This window comes from Chenopodium album, chromosome 18 (assembly GCF_948465745.1).
Source record: "Chenopodium album chromosome 18, dcCheAlbu1.1, whole genome shotgun sequence".
Classification (NCBI taxonomy): domain Eukaryota; kingdom Viridiplantae; phylum Streptophyta; class Magnoliopsida; order Caryophyllales; family Amaranthaceae; genus Chenopodium; species Chenopodium album.
The window spans coordinates 5,530,017-5,547,563 of record NC_137851.1 but is presented as its reverse complement, the minus strand read 5'-3'; the positions used below and the strand labels follow the sequence as shown (position 1 = coordinate 5,547,563).

General features: G+C 34.4%; 1 protein-coding gene across 3 annotated transcripts; it reads left to right on the top strand.

Moving 5' to 3' along the window:
• The first annotated feature begins 6,464 nt into the window (after window positions 1-6,464).
• On the top strand, window positions 6,465-13,963 carry LOC145592837 (uncharacterized). 3 transcript variants are annotated; one of them, XM_081649342.1, is made up of 11 exons: window positions 6,465-6,861; window positions 7,752-7,966; window positions 10,299-10,433; window positions 11,198-11,300; window positions 11,546-11,616; window positions 11,705-11,809; window positions 12,152-12,185; window positions 12,680-12,780; window positions 12,865-12,924; window positions 12,981-13,184; window positions 13,527-13,963. In XM_081649342.1, the coding sequence occupies exons 2-11, from the start codon at window positions 7,781-7,783 to the stop codon at window positions 13,641-13,643; spliced, it is 1,116 nt and encodes a 371-aa protein (XP_081505468.1). In that variant the 5' UTR covers window positions 6,465-6,861; window positions 7,752-7,780; the 3' UTR covers window positions 13,644-13,963. The 3 variants fall into 3 exon arrangements, with proteins under 3 accessions (XP_081505468.1, XP_081505469.1, XP_081505467.1); XM_081649343.1 differs by having other exon boundaries at window positions 6,465-6,927; XM_081649341.1 differs by lacking the exon at window positions 6,465-6,861 and adding an exon at window positions 7,367-7,641.
• The last annotated feature ends 3,584 nt before the right edge of the window (window positions 13,964-17,547 follow it).

Sequence of the window (17,547 nt, the reverse complement as noted above, 5' to 3'; positions counted from 1 at the left end):
ATTGTTAGGGTCTAGTGGCAAGAATGTAACGAGAAATGAGCCTGGGTTGACAAAAATTGTAGACGACTCTAAAAATCCAACAAGTTGGTTACATTGAAGATGTGAATCAATCAACCTTGTAAGAAACTTTCCAACCTTTAAAAATTCTTCACTAGGCCCACCTTGAGATTTCCATAAAAATCTTTCGTAAGTTTTTGCCCAAGTCGTAAAGATTATGCCAATAGACCGACCCAAAGCATAGACATGAGCTCCTTCACCCTCGCCCTGTGTGTCAATTTCAATTGATTCTCCTTGTTTGTTACAAGAGAACAAAACAAGGGGTTGAAATGTATGTGGTGCATTTGAAACTCGATTAATGTATTCGAGAGCTGACAAATAATTAGGAAATTTGACGATTGTCACTGGACTACGGGAAGGCAGATCCGCATTGAAAACTCTTCCACTTTCCCCTTCTGGCTTTAATGTAAGATTAAATTCCAATGGAATCGTAATATTTATTCATAAGTTGGATCTGTATAAAATATACCAACATTAACATATTTTAGAAAAAACAAAATTAAAATAAAAAAAAGGTTTTTTTTTATAAAGAATTGTAAATTCTCACTGGTAGCAAAATTTATGTAAAATTCTCTAAAATAGCATCAATTCTCTAATTATTCTCTAGTATAGCTCTATTTAATTAAATCTAACATTTCCTCGGCAAAAAAATTAAATCTAACATAATCCACTAACCATAGTTACTTGTGATTTAATTTTTTTCCATCCACCTCAAATCCTCCACCCTCCACCCAGGCAGGGCCGTATCTGGGCCGGGGCAGCCGGGGCACCCGCCCAGGGCCCCAAAATCTGAAAATCAAATTAGTTATTAAAAAAAAATAAATAAATAAAAAAATTAAAATTATAATATTACTGATAACGAAGTAAGCGGCATTTCTTGGTAAGTTAGTCAATCTTTCCCTTAATAACTCCTCACAGTAAATCATTAATATTCCTCCTTGAAATTAACTCCATTTTGGGAAGTTAAATTTGACAAATTAATCCCATAATCTAAGCAATTCATCCGTATAATCTTCTATTTTCATCCATGAAATCAATTATTTATATCATTACCTATATTTTTCTGATTTTTCATCTTCCTTCCCAAATTAATGCTAAAATGATGATTTCCCCCATAAACGTTCTTCTTTGCAATCAATTTTCAACGGGATTAATCTATGAATTTTCCTATAAATTATACTCTTTCAGTTGTTCTTCATATATCAATCTACCTAATCAATTTTTTCTATTTGTTTCTATTAATTTTTCACCATTATTATGGATTTTGGCTTCGATGTTCGAAGATAAACTCATAAACGGTACGAGCCTGCTATTAAGTCATTGGTATGTTCTGTACTTTAATTTTTTTTTTCCAGAAATTACAATTGATTAATTTATTTTAATGTATAGATTATTCTATTTTACAAGAGAAGTTCTGAAATAATCATATTAATTTTATGTCATACAAATTTTAATTTCTGATTTATGAATTATCAGTAGATCTGTAGATAGTATGTCAAATTTATATTTTTCCCAGTTCATTCTAATTTCTAATTTTGTTTGAATTATGATATTTTAAATTTGATTAATGATTAATAATTAATTGATTATGAATTATCAAATTGCTTTCCAAATGCATCAATTGCTTATCGAATACTATTGACTATGCCGGTAACGGTTGCATCCGTCGAAAGAAGTTTTTCGAAGTTGAAGTTATTGAAAACCTACTTGAGATCATCAATGTCTCAAGAAAGGTTGAATGGTTTAGCTACTTTATGTATTGAGAGAACAATGTTAGAGCATATTGATGTAGAAACTATTATTAATGACTTTGCATCTAGAAATGCTAGAAGAAAGTGTTTTGTTTAAGCGTTATTGTAATAATAAAATTTCTTAGCATTAAACAAAGTCTCTCGTAAATTTTTTTGTGCATACCCAAAATAATTTTTTTTTTGTACCAAGGGCCCCATTTTTTTTATCCGCCCCTAGGCCACCAAAGTCTCAGAAACGGGCCTGCACCCAGGTGGTATGTGGTGTTAGCATGTTAGTGGTCCTAAGAATCTGATCTTGTCTTTTATCCCTCAAAAAACTTTTGTTGCAAGAAGAATTCATAAGCAAGAAAAGTTGCAAATGTTAATCAACGGTCCTACTGGCAAGGGTTCATAGAAGAAGCAATTAGTACTACTATTTATGTTATTGGTCCTAAGAATCTCATCTTCTCTTTTATCAAGTACTAATAGTGTGCTACACTACACATAGTTAGAGAACCTACAGTCCTATACTACAAAGGCCCAGTTTTTCTTTAATTGTGAATAAAATCAATCTTGAAAATTTTAACTCTGCTAGTAAAATTTTAGAGAATTTCAAAAAAAAAAAAACCAAACACCCCCAACCAATCTGCCACCCAAGCCATGACGCCGGGCGGCCGCCCTCACGGGTTTCGGGGTGGGGGAGGGGCGGTTTGGAGTAATTGGGACTGGCGTTAAATTTTTAATTAATATCAAACGATCAAATCAGGATATTCAAAGAAAGAAAACAAATGACAAATAAATAGTAAATCTTACCGTTGCTGATTTTTTAACGGTAACTATGGTGGTGGCCATGGTTAACTGTAGCAATTGTTGGATATTGAGTTGAGTGCCAGACTGAATTTGTTCTTGTTTTTCGGAGGTTTTGTACTCGTATATTTTTTTGGACAAACAAATAGGGATAGTTTGGTTTGAATGTGTGAAATGCTTTGAATGTGTGAAATGCAAATTTTTGGAACTTTTATATTTTCATGTAATTTTAAGTGGATATTCTCACAGTAAGTTCTAGTGTATTTACCTGCTCCCTAGGTAATTAAATACCTCTATTTTGTGATCAGTGAAAATTCACGGTAACATGTAAATAGAACTTGCTAGGACAATGATATACATACATTATAATGTATATGGTCCCACATACATTACCAATTAAAAATTAACAACACATCATTAGCTACAAAAATAAGAGGGAAAAGTTTTTGGTTTTTGGCGTCATTTACTATAAGAAAGCGGGACAAATTTCATTAGCGCCAAATAATCTTTCTTGTTACTAAAATAATATTTTAGGTTACTAAAATATACAATTTTGTTATTGAGAAAATAGCATCCTAGTCAACGTCATTAATGAAGAGAAATGTTTATTATAAGAATCGAATAATACTTCATTTGACGATATTTTACAAACTACAAATCAAAAAATTATTATAAAAAAACCAATGGAATTATTTTTTAAAGATCTTTTTTTAGACATCCATATCGACATATTGTTGTCAAACCAATGGAAAGGAGTGGTGTTTTGAACCAAGTCCAATTGTTGTCGAACTATTTTCCTAGCATTAGTGAGGCAGAGATGGAACAAATTTCTCGTCCTTTTGGTGAATGTGAGGTGTTTGCTGCTCTTCGTTCGATGAAACCTTTTAAGGCTCCAGGACCCGATGGTTTCCAACCTTTGTTCTATCAAAGGTTTTGGGATTTAGTCAATCCTAGTGTGGTGAATTTGGTGCGTGAAGTTTTGGAAGGGAGGGAATTCCCCGAGGGTCTGAATGATGCTTATTTGGTGCTTATTCCCAAAGTTGATGTGCCGGAAAAAGCAAATCAGTTTAGACCTATTGGATTGTGCAACATTCTGTATAAGTTGATCACAAAGGTGATTGTGAACCGTCTTAAACCTATTTTGCCGAGTTTGATTTCCCTTACTCAATGCTCGTTCGTTCCTCAGAGGCAGATTACTCACAATGTGATAATTGGGCAAGAAATGTTACATAAAATGAGATACAAGCAAGGTAAAGTAGGTTACATGGCGGTGAAAATTGATTTTGAGAAGGCCTATGATCGACTTAGATGGAGTTTTATTCGAGAATCTTTGATGGAACTTCACCTCCCGCAAACATATGGTTGGAATTGTTATGCAATGCATTAACTCAGCCAAGTTACAAATTTTATGGAATGGAGAACCATTGCAAGCTTTTAGTCCTTTGAGGGGCATTCGACAAGGAGATCCCCTGTCTCCTTACATTTATGTGATTTGTATGTAGAGATTCGCTCATCTTATTGATCGAGAAGTTCGTTTGGGTGGTTGGAAACCGGTCAGAGCTAGAAGAAATGGACCTTCCATCTCTAATTTAGCTTTGCGGATGACTTAATCTTGTTTTGTGAAGCATCGGTCGAACAAGCTAATATCATGAAACATTGTCTTCAAATGTTTTGTGAGGCGTCAGGGAGCAAAGTTAGTATAGCTAAGTCCAAGATTTATTTTTCGAAAAATACTAACTTTGATGTTCGTGAAGCGGTTTGTGAGTACTTGGGCATGGAGGAAACGGAGGATTTTGGTAAGTATCTTGGGGTCCCTACTATTAATGGTAGAACCTCGAAGAGAGAATATCAATACCTTGTGGATAAAATTAATGGGAAGTTGGCAGGGTGGAAGAGCAAGACTCTTTCCATGATGGGGAGGGCTACCTTAGTCCAATCTACGCTCTGTGCTATGCCTTATTGCACTATGCCGTCCACTAAGTTGCCTAGAACTACGTGTGATGAATTGTTTAGAAAATCTAGAAGTTTTTTATGGGGAGAACAAGAAGGGCAGAGGAGAGTTTACCTTGTTGCTTGGGATAGGCTAACGAAACCAAAGAGTGAAAATGGCCTAGGTTTAAGCTCTATGAGAGATGCAAATAGAGCTTTTTAGCAAAGCTTGGTTGGAGATTGCTAGCAGAACCGACAGCTTTGTGGTCGAGAGTATTACGAGCTAAGTATTGTGATAATCGCTGTGACTTGGATATGTTTAAGGAGAAAGTGTGTGCTTCGAATGCTTGGAGGGGTATTATGAGTAGCATTGACATTGTGCGCAAGGGTGTCAATATGGCTGTTGGTAATGGAAATAAAACTTTCTTTTGGCATCACCGTTGGGCCACTAAAGACCCCCTATTGGAGTATGCGAGTGAAGAACCTCCAATTGAAGCTCAAGACTAGACAGTAAGGGAGTTATGGGATGCAAATACTGGCTAGAAATTTGAGGAATTCACTGACTATCTCCCAGCCTCAATTCTTGGACAGATTGCCTCTTTTGAATTGGTGGATGATGAAGAATATGTTGATGAAGTTTACTGGAATGGCACGCCTAGTGGGGGCTTCTCAATTAGATCGGCAATGGAATTAATGAAGAATAATGATGCAGCTCCTTTGGAGAGTGTTCGTGACTGGAAACTAATCTGGAAAACTAGTGTTCCACAACGAATACGATTTTTCATTTGGTTAGCTATCCAAGACAGGCTAATGACGAATAGTAATCGTTTTATCCGGACTTTAACTGATGACCCGAGATGTTTTGTATGTGGAGAGGTCGAGGAGAATTCAGAGCATATTATTAGGAGAGGTCCAGCAACAAAGATTGTATTGCAAAAGATGGGTGTTGATATGCGCAAGATTGTGAACAACATGCCTTTTCGTGAGTGGATTTTGGATGACATTGATGAGGAAAATAATAGTCTGGGGAGTGTGTGGCCTCGAGCATTTGTTATTACCTGTTGGTGGCTATGGCGCTGGAGAAATGAAAGGAGCTTCAATAGAGACCCCAATATCCCCATTGACCAGGCTGCTTTCATCTTCAATCGAATTGGTATAGTGCAACACGCAATGGAGCAAGAGAAGCAGCTTCATGAAGGTCGACATAAGGGTAAAAAAGAGGTGTTTATTCGGCGGTGTACTCCTAACATTGGGTGGGTGAGGTTAAATACCGATGGAGCTGCAAAAGGCAACTCGGGGAGAGCTGGAGCAGGTGGCATCATTCGAGGTAGTGGTGGTGATCTTTTTGAGGTTTTTGCTATGAAGCGGTGTGTGCACTTGTACTAAGGCTGAGCTACTTGCGGTTCAAAGAGGTTTATCCATTACGTGGAATGGAGGACATAGAAGAGTGGTTTTATCAGTTGACTCTAAGGTGGTTGTCCATTTGTTGGAAGGTGACACCCCTTCTAACTCTCCATACATTCATATCATCAGAAAATGCAAGGCTCTCATTCATGGTAGGAGTTGGGAGATTGCCATTAACCATAGCTATAGGGAAGCTAATCGTGCAGCAGATTGGCTTGCTAATTATGGCGTGGAGTTGGATCAAAAGATGGTCCTTATTGAGGCGGTCCCGAAGGATCATCGTGCCGTTTTATTGGAGGACCTTAGTGGTGTGGCGTGGGCGAGGAAGGTGCCGGAAGATGTTGCAATCTGAAGGCTGCTATCTCCTTCTTAGTTCTATGCCTTTTTTTTAGCTTTCTGTCTTTCTATTTTCTAGTTTTGTTTTTTGTTTTCCTTTTATTTTGTATTTTGTTCTCGGGTTTCTCCCCTCTCTTGCACCAAAAAAAAAAAAAAAAAAAAAAAAAAAAACCTAAAGTGAGCACAAAATTGGAAATTTGGACAATCAACATTTCAATATAAGGGAAAATCAACATAATCATTATCAATTTAAATTGTTTCTCGTACAAGATTTAAATTATATTTCCCAAAATAGGTATCTTGAAATACTACGTATTTAATACACCTGGGTGTACTCTCAATCTCTCAGTAGCAAACAAGGTACTGAAGTACCCACCGGAGGTAAACTTCCCGATTGTAACCTATAATAACCGGTTAAAGTGATTTTTCCTTACCAAAAAAAAAAAAAAAAAATGTAAATGTCATCAATTCAACCCCATTTTCATGTATTCTCTCTGCTAAAGGGCAAACTTCTATTCTCCCTCTGTTTAAGTTGTTAGTTTGGAGCTCCTACTTTCCCCTTCAGCTATAGGCGGTGGTTTGGCAGTTGCTAGTTCAGGTAACTGGATGTAAATATCCTGTTGTTGTTCTTCTTATTGAAAGCATGGAACATGGAAATCAGAAGGTCTATCTTCTATTTCAATTTTTGTAATTTTAATTTTGATTGTTATAAAGTTTCAATCAATAATTTTATTTTAATTTTTGTTAATTATAATTGATAATTAAAAAGTACTCATATTTTATAATTGTGTATAAGCATGAATGCGTGATGTATTATTCCTTAGTACCCATAATTTCATAAATAGGCCTCCTATTCAACCAGGATAAATTGTATGTTCTTTTTTTTTTTTGAAAAAAAAAAAAAAAAAAAAAAAATTGAGGTTTGTTCATATATATATGTAGTTCTACATAATATTCGAGATTTTTGGGATTTATTATTTTGTTTTTCTGGGGTTTTTATGTATGTGTAAAGTTTGGTATAGTGGAGATTTTTAATTTTAGAATTATGATTGTTTTGCATTTTCAACCATTAATTTCCCCAAGTTTTTAATTGCTTTTTTTATTCTCTCAGCTGGTACTTGTTTTTTTTTTCCTCCTATGAAAAGGCTGCTTCAATGAAGAGAAAGCTCTCAAGCTGCTTCAATGGAGGCTAAATATACTTGCAATTAAGACTTTTGTGGAATATATCCAAACTTCAGTACCTTCAATTTATTGTGTCAGAATATTTAATTTCCCTTTATTTTAGCTTAGAATTACCGTTATTATAGGTCATTACTTGCTTGAGTACCTTGTTTGCTTCATTCCAAACTTCGGTACCTCATCTGCAACTAATAACAAAGTTCAGTACCTTGTATTTGTGTTTACTCGTTTTTACTCCGTTTTTTTTTTAATCACGTCAATTTTTCATCAATGGAGATATAACCTCTGTTGGCAACTTGGCAAATACAGGCCATCAATTTGAGGAAAGAGAGTAAAGAATGAACAACACTTCAACAATGTTGCTAAGACGCAGCTTCTGTCGCGCAACCTTGAGCAATCCTCCTTGTTCATCATCCTTGAATAACAAAAAGAAGCCTCTTGTTTTCTTGGGTTCTCCTCAGGTTTCTGCCAAGGTTCTAGATGCTCTTTTTAATGCATCCCAGTCTCAAGACTCTTCTTTTGAGGTTGGTTTTCCAATTTTTATTGATTTCATTTCTGGGCTATTTTGTTAAGATTTTTATTTAGTATGTTATGGCTTGATTGGTTTATTTTTGTGGGAAATTACTGATTTTGTATATTTTGAAACTGTTGTATATTTCTGATTGAAATTGGAGTTGGGGTCATGATTGTTGTAGCAATTGAGCATTTGGTGGAAAACATGGAAATGTTTTATGATTGCATTGAGATTTCTACATTAATTCATCAGCTGTTGAGCTGTTGTGTATGCCTGGTGATTATCTTCCCTTATTTTAACTTCCTAATTTGATTAGTTCATTATGTTTTTTGCAATCAGCATTATTAAAACATTCTTGAAAACTGAAACCCTTAATCAAAGACTCCAAGTTGGTGCTAATCACCTCCCTTAAATTAGTCACGTTTAGTATGAGAAGCATCATCGTTAACATAGGACTAGTATAAGGGTATAGAAGCATGAAGCTCTAAGTGGTAATGATTTACATATGTTTTTTGATACGACGAATTCTCTTGCAAGAGCAGTGGCGTTTTCTATTTTTCTTGTAGTGATAGAAGAGTGGGGAACGCTGAACCTTCTATCACATGCTTGGTCCTAATCTTCTGTATCTTATGTAATGAACTGACTTAAGGGAGGGCATTATGGGTAGTTTAGGTGTTAGTAGTTATCAAATGTAGTATGGGCAATTTTGTAAATCTAGTATTATTAGGTTAGTAGAAGTTGTAACCTTAGTATAAATAGAGGGAGGGTAGAAAGAAGAAGGTAGGCAAAAAATTGGATGAAACTTGTTGAGAGTTGACCTCAAGTCACTCCTTGGAGAGTTGTGAGCTAAACTCACTATTAAGAGTAATAGCCTTAAACTATTAAACCTATCCTTTGTAATCTTTCACCATTATCAATCCTTAGTAAAGCTTCCATCTTTCTCATTTCTTCTTTATAAATCTATTTACCAAAAATCAGATTATTTAGCTAATTAAACAACCTATCTTTTTTCTATATTTTGCTGTTATTAGTATGAGTTATAACAGTCCATTACATCTTAGAATTAAGAAAAGGGAAGAGGGGGCTCTAGGGAAGACCCTAATCCTAATATTTGTATGAACCCGAGACTTGATACCCCCAATTAAGCCGGTCATTGTTTCAAACATGGATTTTCACACACTGATTGCTTTGATGCATGAGTCCTTTAAACCGACATTGCAACACAGGCATTTAGGAGTGGGGCAATAAGCCTTGACTGCACTATAAGCCTTGGTGTGTGAATTATATTTTATCTTATTATGATTGGGCTTGGTATATCTAGGAGAATCAATAAAGACTTGATTCTTTCCTCAGTTGTACACTTTCCAGTTTCCACATTCTCTCCCTGTGAAAAAGCTACTGACTTTTTATCTTTCTTCCCCATAATTAAGGACCCATAGTGAGGTATGTCGTCTTAGATACTCCCTCATGACAAATTGACAATCATTGGCTAGATAATTCATCCTTATACTATGTTGTTCCAAATACACGAGTCTTTTCAAAATTAGTATTGTAATTTCTATGGATTTTTAAATACATTATTGGGCTAGGATAGGACCTTGACATATTTCCCATGCTAGTTTTTCCATGCCAATTTTGTTTAGAGGAAGATGGATTATTTTTTTTAATTCCCCAATTTCCCCTTCCCTTTAAGGAGAAAAGTTATTTTTGTGTAATCAATTGAAGACTTTGCCCCCTTTCTTTTACCCCAACTGGTCTTATTGATCTATAATTGAAATAGGTATGAAATTTTCTTAATTAAGGACTGGTTTTGAAGTGGGGTGATTGGGTGAAATAAGATATAACCTACTTGCTTTGAATGGAATTAGGAAATCCATTGTGCAAATTTCTTCCTTACTTTCTTGACAACATTGTATGTGTCTCTTCTTAAGCAGAAGTTGTGAACAATGTAAACATGTATTTTCTTAAAATTATTTGTTATTGCTCTATTTTTAATGACTCGAAGCTTCAAAAGTGTCTTTGCTATAGCTGGCTAAGCCACTAAGGTCATAATTCTATGCAGCATGATCCCTTTGGGTGTACTTTAGTTGTGGTTTAAGCAATCTGTGCTGGAAGTTGATGTTGTCTTTCATTGTTTTGTTATAACACATTTGTTTTTGAGAGCATGTACTGTATATTAGATTCATAAAACTTTAAGAAGAAAATTGCCTGGAAATGAGGCTAATGAATCATCCTTTATGTAATTATGCCCTTGAGAATGTGTTGCCGTTACATTTCAATTCATTTATTGTCATGCTGGTTGGATCATTGATTCAAATTACTTGTGAATATTTGTGATTTAGGTTGCAGCTATTGTCACCCAACCTCCATCTCAGAGAAATAGAGGCAGAAAGGTCTTGCCTTCTGCTGTTGCACAACATGCCCTTGAAAGAGGTTTCTCTTCTGATCTCATTTTCACACCCGAGCGTGCAAATGAGGTGATTACTGTGGCTTGGTCTCTCCAAATTATGCTTTTATTGTAAAATATTATGTTGATATTATTGTGCTGTATATGATGACTTTGGAGTTACTAGGGAACTATAATTGTGTCCCCTAGATGAAGCTTATGTGTAGGATTTTGCAATAGTTTGTTTCAAGATTTAAATTGTATGCCTTGGTTTCTAATAACGAATGAAATATGCAAGAAATATGCTGTAGCATGTGTTTACTCAACAGCTGTGAGCCTATTATATCTACGATATACTGCACCATTAGGGAGATCATGTCCCATACTCCCATGTGCTACCTTGTAACATGATAAAGTTGTGCTTTGATTGCCTTTGTTGCATAAGTACTTATGCATTGTGAAATTTGTTTTATACTGTTGAATTCGATCATATCCATCATAGGTGGACTGCAAATTGGTATACGCTGAGATTCTAGAAGCTTCAATCTCACCAAGTATTAGGTACAAAATTCATAGTTCTGAAAAAGAAAAGGCTACAGGATTTTCAAGAGTAGCTTCTTTCGTATTATATTTGTTAGTGTCAAGGTACTAGGATTTCTTGTAGACCTCCCCAGACCTCGCCTCGGGAACCATAACTGGTCCATTGTCAATGCTGTTGGATTCCAGAAAGGCTACTTCTTGTAGATGCTTATTAAATTATCTTAAGCAGTGACGATTTCTGTAATATCCTCTTTTGTAGCTCTAATATTGAAAGCAATGATTGAGTTGATCATTTTATGTACTCATATTACCCAGGAATGGTTTTTGGCCAATCTTAAAGCCTTGGAACCTGAACTTTGTATTACAGCAGCGTATGGGAATATTCTATCCAACAAGTTCCTAAACATTCCAAAGCAAGGTTGGTATGTGAGTATGTCAATCCCCTTACAGTCCCTCAAATATTTGTATCCCATTGATTCTGTGACCATAGCAATAGAGCACCTTACTCAAATGATAGCATCAGTTTCCTAATTAATACGTAGTAGATTAGAATGGAATCTGTTTATCTTTTCTTTTCCTTTTTTTTTGTTTTTAATATCCACTCGTTTTCCCCTCTCCAGTTCTCAACCCAATGCTTTCTCTGTTGTTTCTGCACATTTATAGGCACGGTAAATAAACACCCAAGTTTGCTGCCCCTTTATCGTGGTGCTGCTCCTGTTCAAAGAGCATTGCAGGTTAAAATGATTTATCAGATCTTTACTATTTACTTTCATGCATGCATATTTTAATATATATATGTTGGGGTGTTTCACTTTTATTTAGGACGGTGTTAGGGAAACTGGAGTTTCATTAGCCTTCACTGTTAGAGCACTGGATGCTGGACCTATCATTGCATCTCAAAAAGTTGGTGTGGATGACAATATTAAGGTACATATACTAATCATGAAACTCAATTATTAATTTGGAGTTGATTGTAGAACCTGAGTCTATATATAGATTATTAAGAAAGTGAAATTACTAAGAAGTGGATGTATCATGATATTTTATTTGCATCAAGAATTATATTGTAGCTCTGAAGTCTTGTTAGACAAAATGGTTTGTTGTAGATTCCACAATGTTTTTCTGTTTGCTCTAACTTCAGTAATTACCTAAATGATGGCTAGGTGTAGATACGTTCTATGGAGCATGGTGTATATAATTTTCAATTAAATTTAGGTCGCAGTGAAAAAAATAGTCTAACTAATATACTTTTCACCAATTTGCATGCAGGCACCAGAATTACTGGATTTTCTCTTTGATCTTGGTGTGTCAGCTGTCAACTTCTTTTATGTATCAACTACTTGCTGCAAAATTTCTGTTTTCTTGCTTAGATAGCTGATATATGTTAGTCTTGACTTGAGCTGTTATAGATCTCAGCTTCCTTTGATGCAACTTCTATATATTGTACATATATGCATAATGTAAAGTTGTACTGTGAAATAGGTGCTTCATTTCTGCACAAGTAGCTTATATGGAAGTATGGAATTATAACTTGAATTTGAATTGATGTTGATTGGGATATTGTTGTTCCCAAATCCTACTTTTTATCACATTTAACTTTTCAACATCTAGCAGACATATTATTACAATGCTAATCCAGGACTAACTTTAATGTTTTTGACAGAGTGGATGGTATCTTAAATTATTTTACTCTGTATACTTTGCTTATGTTGCCTCTATCCTTTTAATACAGAGTAAACTAATCTTCCTCAACCTAAAGCAAGTGCATTTCTGATGCTGTGGTATTATGCTTTATAGGCTCAAAAATTTTGTTGCACGAGCTTCCTTCAATAATTGACGGAACAGCAAGAACTAAAGCACAACCTCAAGATGATTCTAAAGCTACCTTAGCTCCAAAGGTATCTATTCGGTTACTTATGATATGCCATGCTGGGGATCTTTTCTCCATGCAAGCTGAGTTAAGAGGTGATAACTTTGTGCAGCTTACTCCCGAAGAATCGTGGCTTTCGTTTGATCAAGATGCTACTGTCCTGCATAATAAGGTAGTACTCTTGCGGTTTTTTTATATGATTTGAGTCAATTATGACGACAGTTTTAGGTACGCGCATTTGCAGGTTGGCCTGGAACTCGAGCTAGAGTTCTAGTTGTGGATGCAGCACATGCTCAAGAGAACGTTTTAGAGTTAAAAATAATTTCAACAAAAGTTTCCAGTACTTTCAACGCTCGGAATGCTGAGGCAGATTATGTCACTTTCAGAAATGGTGCATTGATCTTTACTTGTGGTGGAGGCACAGCTTTGGAGGTCAGAGTCCTTAACTCTTTAGTTTTTTTAGAATTAGCTATGCTTTTTTCCTTTCGTTTGGTTGCAGGAAGTATCTGTTGTGGGGTATTCCAAATTGCCAATCGAGAGTTATCCAATATTGGTCAAGAAGAGAATCTCTAATGCTATAACGTGAAGTGTGTATGCCCCATAGTCTTCTTTTGTTCTCCCTTCGTATAAATATTAGTATAGTCATGTATATATGAATTTGGGTCGACTGGAAATACTGTCAAATTTCCTAAAATAAAGTATTGGATTTAATATAAATTTTTTTAAAAAACATTTTCATTGATAATTAAAGCAGAGAACATTATGGTAATGCAGGTTCTAGAAGTTCAGCTCCCAGGCAAGAAAGTGGTGAATGCAACTGCATTTTGGAATGGCTTGCGAGGTCAAAAGCTAAAAGTTGTAGACAAGGGAGCTGCAATGTCACAAGTGTAAAAAGTAAGTGAGTAATTCCTTCTTTTTTTCATCAGAACTTCCTAGTGAAGAAGGGGATAGGCTGCCATAGCTCGCTGTAACTGAAGAGATGAAACTTGAGAGCAGCAGAAGCACTACATGAAGTGATGTCCATTGCTATAGCACCATGCCTGATTTTTGTTGATACTGACTTCTCTTGCCAGTAAGTCTTTCATTCATTGATCATTTTACTAATCCCCCAAACAAACATCATGTAGTAACATGAGCTTTGGCTGAGTACTTTTTTGAACTACTGATCTGAGACATCATACTTCTGCTCCAGCAGATTTATGGTTTTACTGGGTTTACTTTGTAACCACTTGTAACAATATTTATTTCAAATCAAAATCAGTTTTGATCAGCAATAATCGTAATTAAGTTTGGTAGCCGGTGATAAAAAGTGACAATGAGAATGAATTTGGAATTTATTTGGCAAGCAAAGTTATATCTTAATTTCCTTAGTGATGTAAACTCATCCCTAGGCTTGTGTTTTTCTTCACTAGGGTAGCCTACGCGCGCGATGCGCGCGGATGGCTAGTTGTTACATTAGGCTCTTTTGGCTTGCGTTTACACTCCACACATAAGTAATGGATTGGTAATGGAACTTTTCACTATATGTCTTCGGTTATAATGTGAATATATAAAGTGAGACATATCATCTTATTAATGTTATATATTACGAAATGAGTGGAAGAATCCTTTTGGCACATTAGAACAGAAGCATCACTGCTTCACAAGTAAAGCTTAAACTTAGCAGACTTTTTTTTTTAAAACAAACCTAGCAGACTTTAGATAAACAATTTATAAATAAGAACTTCTTCACTTGAGGAGCATATAATTTGTTTTTTGTGCTCTTGTGTATTAATTGCTTTTGTATCTCATGAGCAATACTATGTTTCTAATTGTAGCATTGTGAAATACGGCCATAGTTATTATGTGTAATGCTACTACAAAAACACTTGAAGATGTGAACTGTAAGTTAAACTAATATCATAACCATAATAGGCTATTTAATTGTATGACAAAAGAGTAAAAAAGTGATATGAGTCTTTTCAAAAGCAACTATTACAACTGATGGCTCATAAGCAAAGTTTAGTGTTGCTAGTATACGCAATGCATGGGTATCAAAAGCTAATCAAAAAGTATAGTCTGTGCAAATGTTCTTGTAAGAGGCCACATCGTGTAAGTATTCATGTTAGTGCAATAGCATAGCTTGTTCAAAGGAAATGGCTTTCAAAAGAGCCCAGATTCTATTCAGGTTAGTTGTTGGTGCAATCTAGAAAAACATGGGCTTAGTCGCTAACTTGGTAGCTATTGCTTCAAATTCCAATCAATCACCCTGTCCAGTAATACAGTGAATGTGCTAAGGGAAAAGACAATGGAGTTAATCAAAGAAGCTACTACTATTAGACATTTAGTTCAGGCAACTTTAGCAAGCTTTAGAGTAAATAAGCAAGCGCATATAGTTTAGAATATGGCATATATAGAAAATAGATAGTATGTCAAAACTACCTACAACTCTCAAGTATACGTTCATATAGAGATTGTAGTAGGTAACTCTAGATGGGTGTAGAAAATGCTAAATGTGACCACTATTATTTTCAGATTATCTTTATTTTCCTAAGATTAATTATCTAGTTAATGATTTGCATAAGTTTGGGTTAGGTAATTTTATAATAAAAAAAAAAAGTTTTCTTATGAAAAGTTATATAAGTGGTTTAGTCAATATATTGTGTAAGGAATAATTATTTTTGTATTATTTCTGCAAAGAAATAACGGAAGTTAGAATACAAATGATGCTAATTCTATTTTCATAGGATAATAAACCAAAAATAAAAATAATACTAATGCATATTGCTTACCTGACTCTTCTTCGTGGGATACTTGTATTTCAGCATTTGGGTACCAAAAAAAAATCATACCCATTTCATAAAAATCAAATATTTTAAACTTTATTATTCCATTTAATTTCTCATTAATTGAGTAGATGTTTCAAATTCATCCATCTAATGGTCTAAGGGTGTTTTGTGAAAAACCAAAAATGAAAATCCCTAATAAAATTACAAAATAAGGTAAAGGTAAACAAACATTTTGAAGGTCATAAACGTCCGTGCACTATTCATAAGTGTAATTTTCCACTTTTTATAAGGTAGGGATAAATGTTCATTATCACCCAATACCACCCCCGAGTGGTAGTGACTAATGAGAATTTATGAAGAACCAAAAATGTTTTGGTGAACTAGCATTACCTAGGAAATGAATAATTATTTTGCTTGCAACATTTATATTTATTTAATATTTATATACAAATTAATTCTTATTACCACCTACCAAACAGGCCGTTATATAGTTTATTATTGATCAAGAAACTTCATTAATCCAATAATCCTAACAATCTAATAAAATGACTACTAAGTACTAAGGGTTAATATTATTTTTTTCCCGTCAAAAAAAAAAAAAAATATTATTTTTTTCATTTAATTCTCACATACTTTTAGTGGTCTTTATGATACTCCTAGACGTCCTAGTACTTTTGTCTTTCAAAAGCTATACCTTTTTTTTTCCCACAAAATGTTTTGAAGGTAAAATTTTTTGGTGGATTTGAAAGCTAAATTAAAGGCTTGCTCCAGTGAGGTTGGGCATTATTTATTAGTGGTTCCCTATCTTCAAACCTGGTAATTAGGGGTTGATCAATTATTAGAAGGCATTATTTTGATATCATGGTCCAATTTCGATATCACCCTTGGAAGCAATTATAGGCCAGCCAAGCCGTGATGCGACTCTTATATACACTAAACTCGCAAAAATTAGTTTTAATCAGTAAAATTCAGCTTTAATCTGTAAAAACAAAACCTTTGATTAGTAGAATTCATCCTTAATCGCTAAAAACAGAACCTTGCTCGTAATTAATATATACGTACTCCGTATAATATATATCATCTCTATTTTACTAAGTCTTTGAACAAGATTAGTTCAATGTGGTGTGCGGTGGGATGGAAATTCACTATTTCACAGTTTATTACAAAATTATTTGCTATTTACACGAATAATATTAACCTTTTACGACATTATTGACTTATTCTGGCCCCTTTTCTAATTTTTAATTATAAAATTGAACGATTTAAAAAGCAAAGCCATACCTAACGAACAAAAATGAAAGCAAAACACAAAAGCACTTCAAAAATCCTTTCTCCATTAGCCTAATCAATAATTAATTAATTCTAATATCCAAAAAAGCAAACTCACTCACTCATAAAGTTAAAATATCGAGACATAATATCATGCATTTTGAGCATCTTTGATCATAAATTTGGTCTAATTTCTAAATTAGATCAATCATTCAACCTCCTTTTCATCGAACAAGTATATTTGATTTTTCATTTTCTCTTGGTTAAGATCACGCAATCAAGGGATACCATTCCTAAAATAATATCTTATCTTAAACACTAAAATTGACGTGATTTGTGTCTATAAGTTGTTATCCTTGGAGAAAAAGGCATGGTTCAATTGTTCAAATACGAGTTTGTTTGAAGTTTAGGACAATGTTTTAATCAAGACACGACTGTTATAATTCCAGATAAACATAAATTTGTAAATAGTTAAGCTCGCCTTATCTAGTTATCTCTAACGCCACAAAGTTAGAAGCATGTATGATCGCTCATATACGTTCCAAGAATATTTAATCCAAGGAAGAAGATTAATTAAGTAGATTAACTAATATTCCCAAGCTGTAATACATAATTAGAAATACTGTTAAAACATTTGGAGACAGTTGTTGTAATGATAATCCTACATACTAAAATCTAATTGCAATAACCTATCTTACCTTTTCTTTATAAAGAAAGTTGGCACAAAGTGATTATACTGTAAGCTGGCCAAAATTCTG

Bases quoted from the DNA above. Each gene is read 5' to 3' on its own strand.
- LOC145592837 (XM_081649342.1), top strand. From the start codon at position 7,781: ATGAACAACACTTCAACAATGTTGCTAAGACGCAGCTTCTGTCGCGCA. The intron at 11,617-11,704 runs GTTAAAATGATT...ACTTTTATTTAG, and splicing joins CTGTTCAAAGAGCATTGCAG to GACGGTGTTAGGGAAACTGG. The intron at 12,186-12,679 runs GTGTGTCAGCTG...TATGCTTTATAG, and splicing joins GGATTTTCTCTTTGATCTTG to GCTCAAAAATTTTGTTGCAC.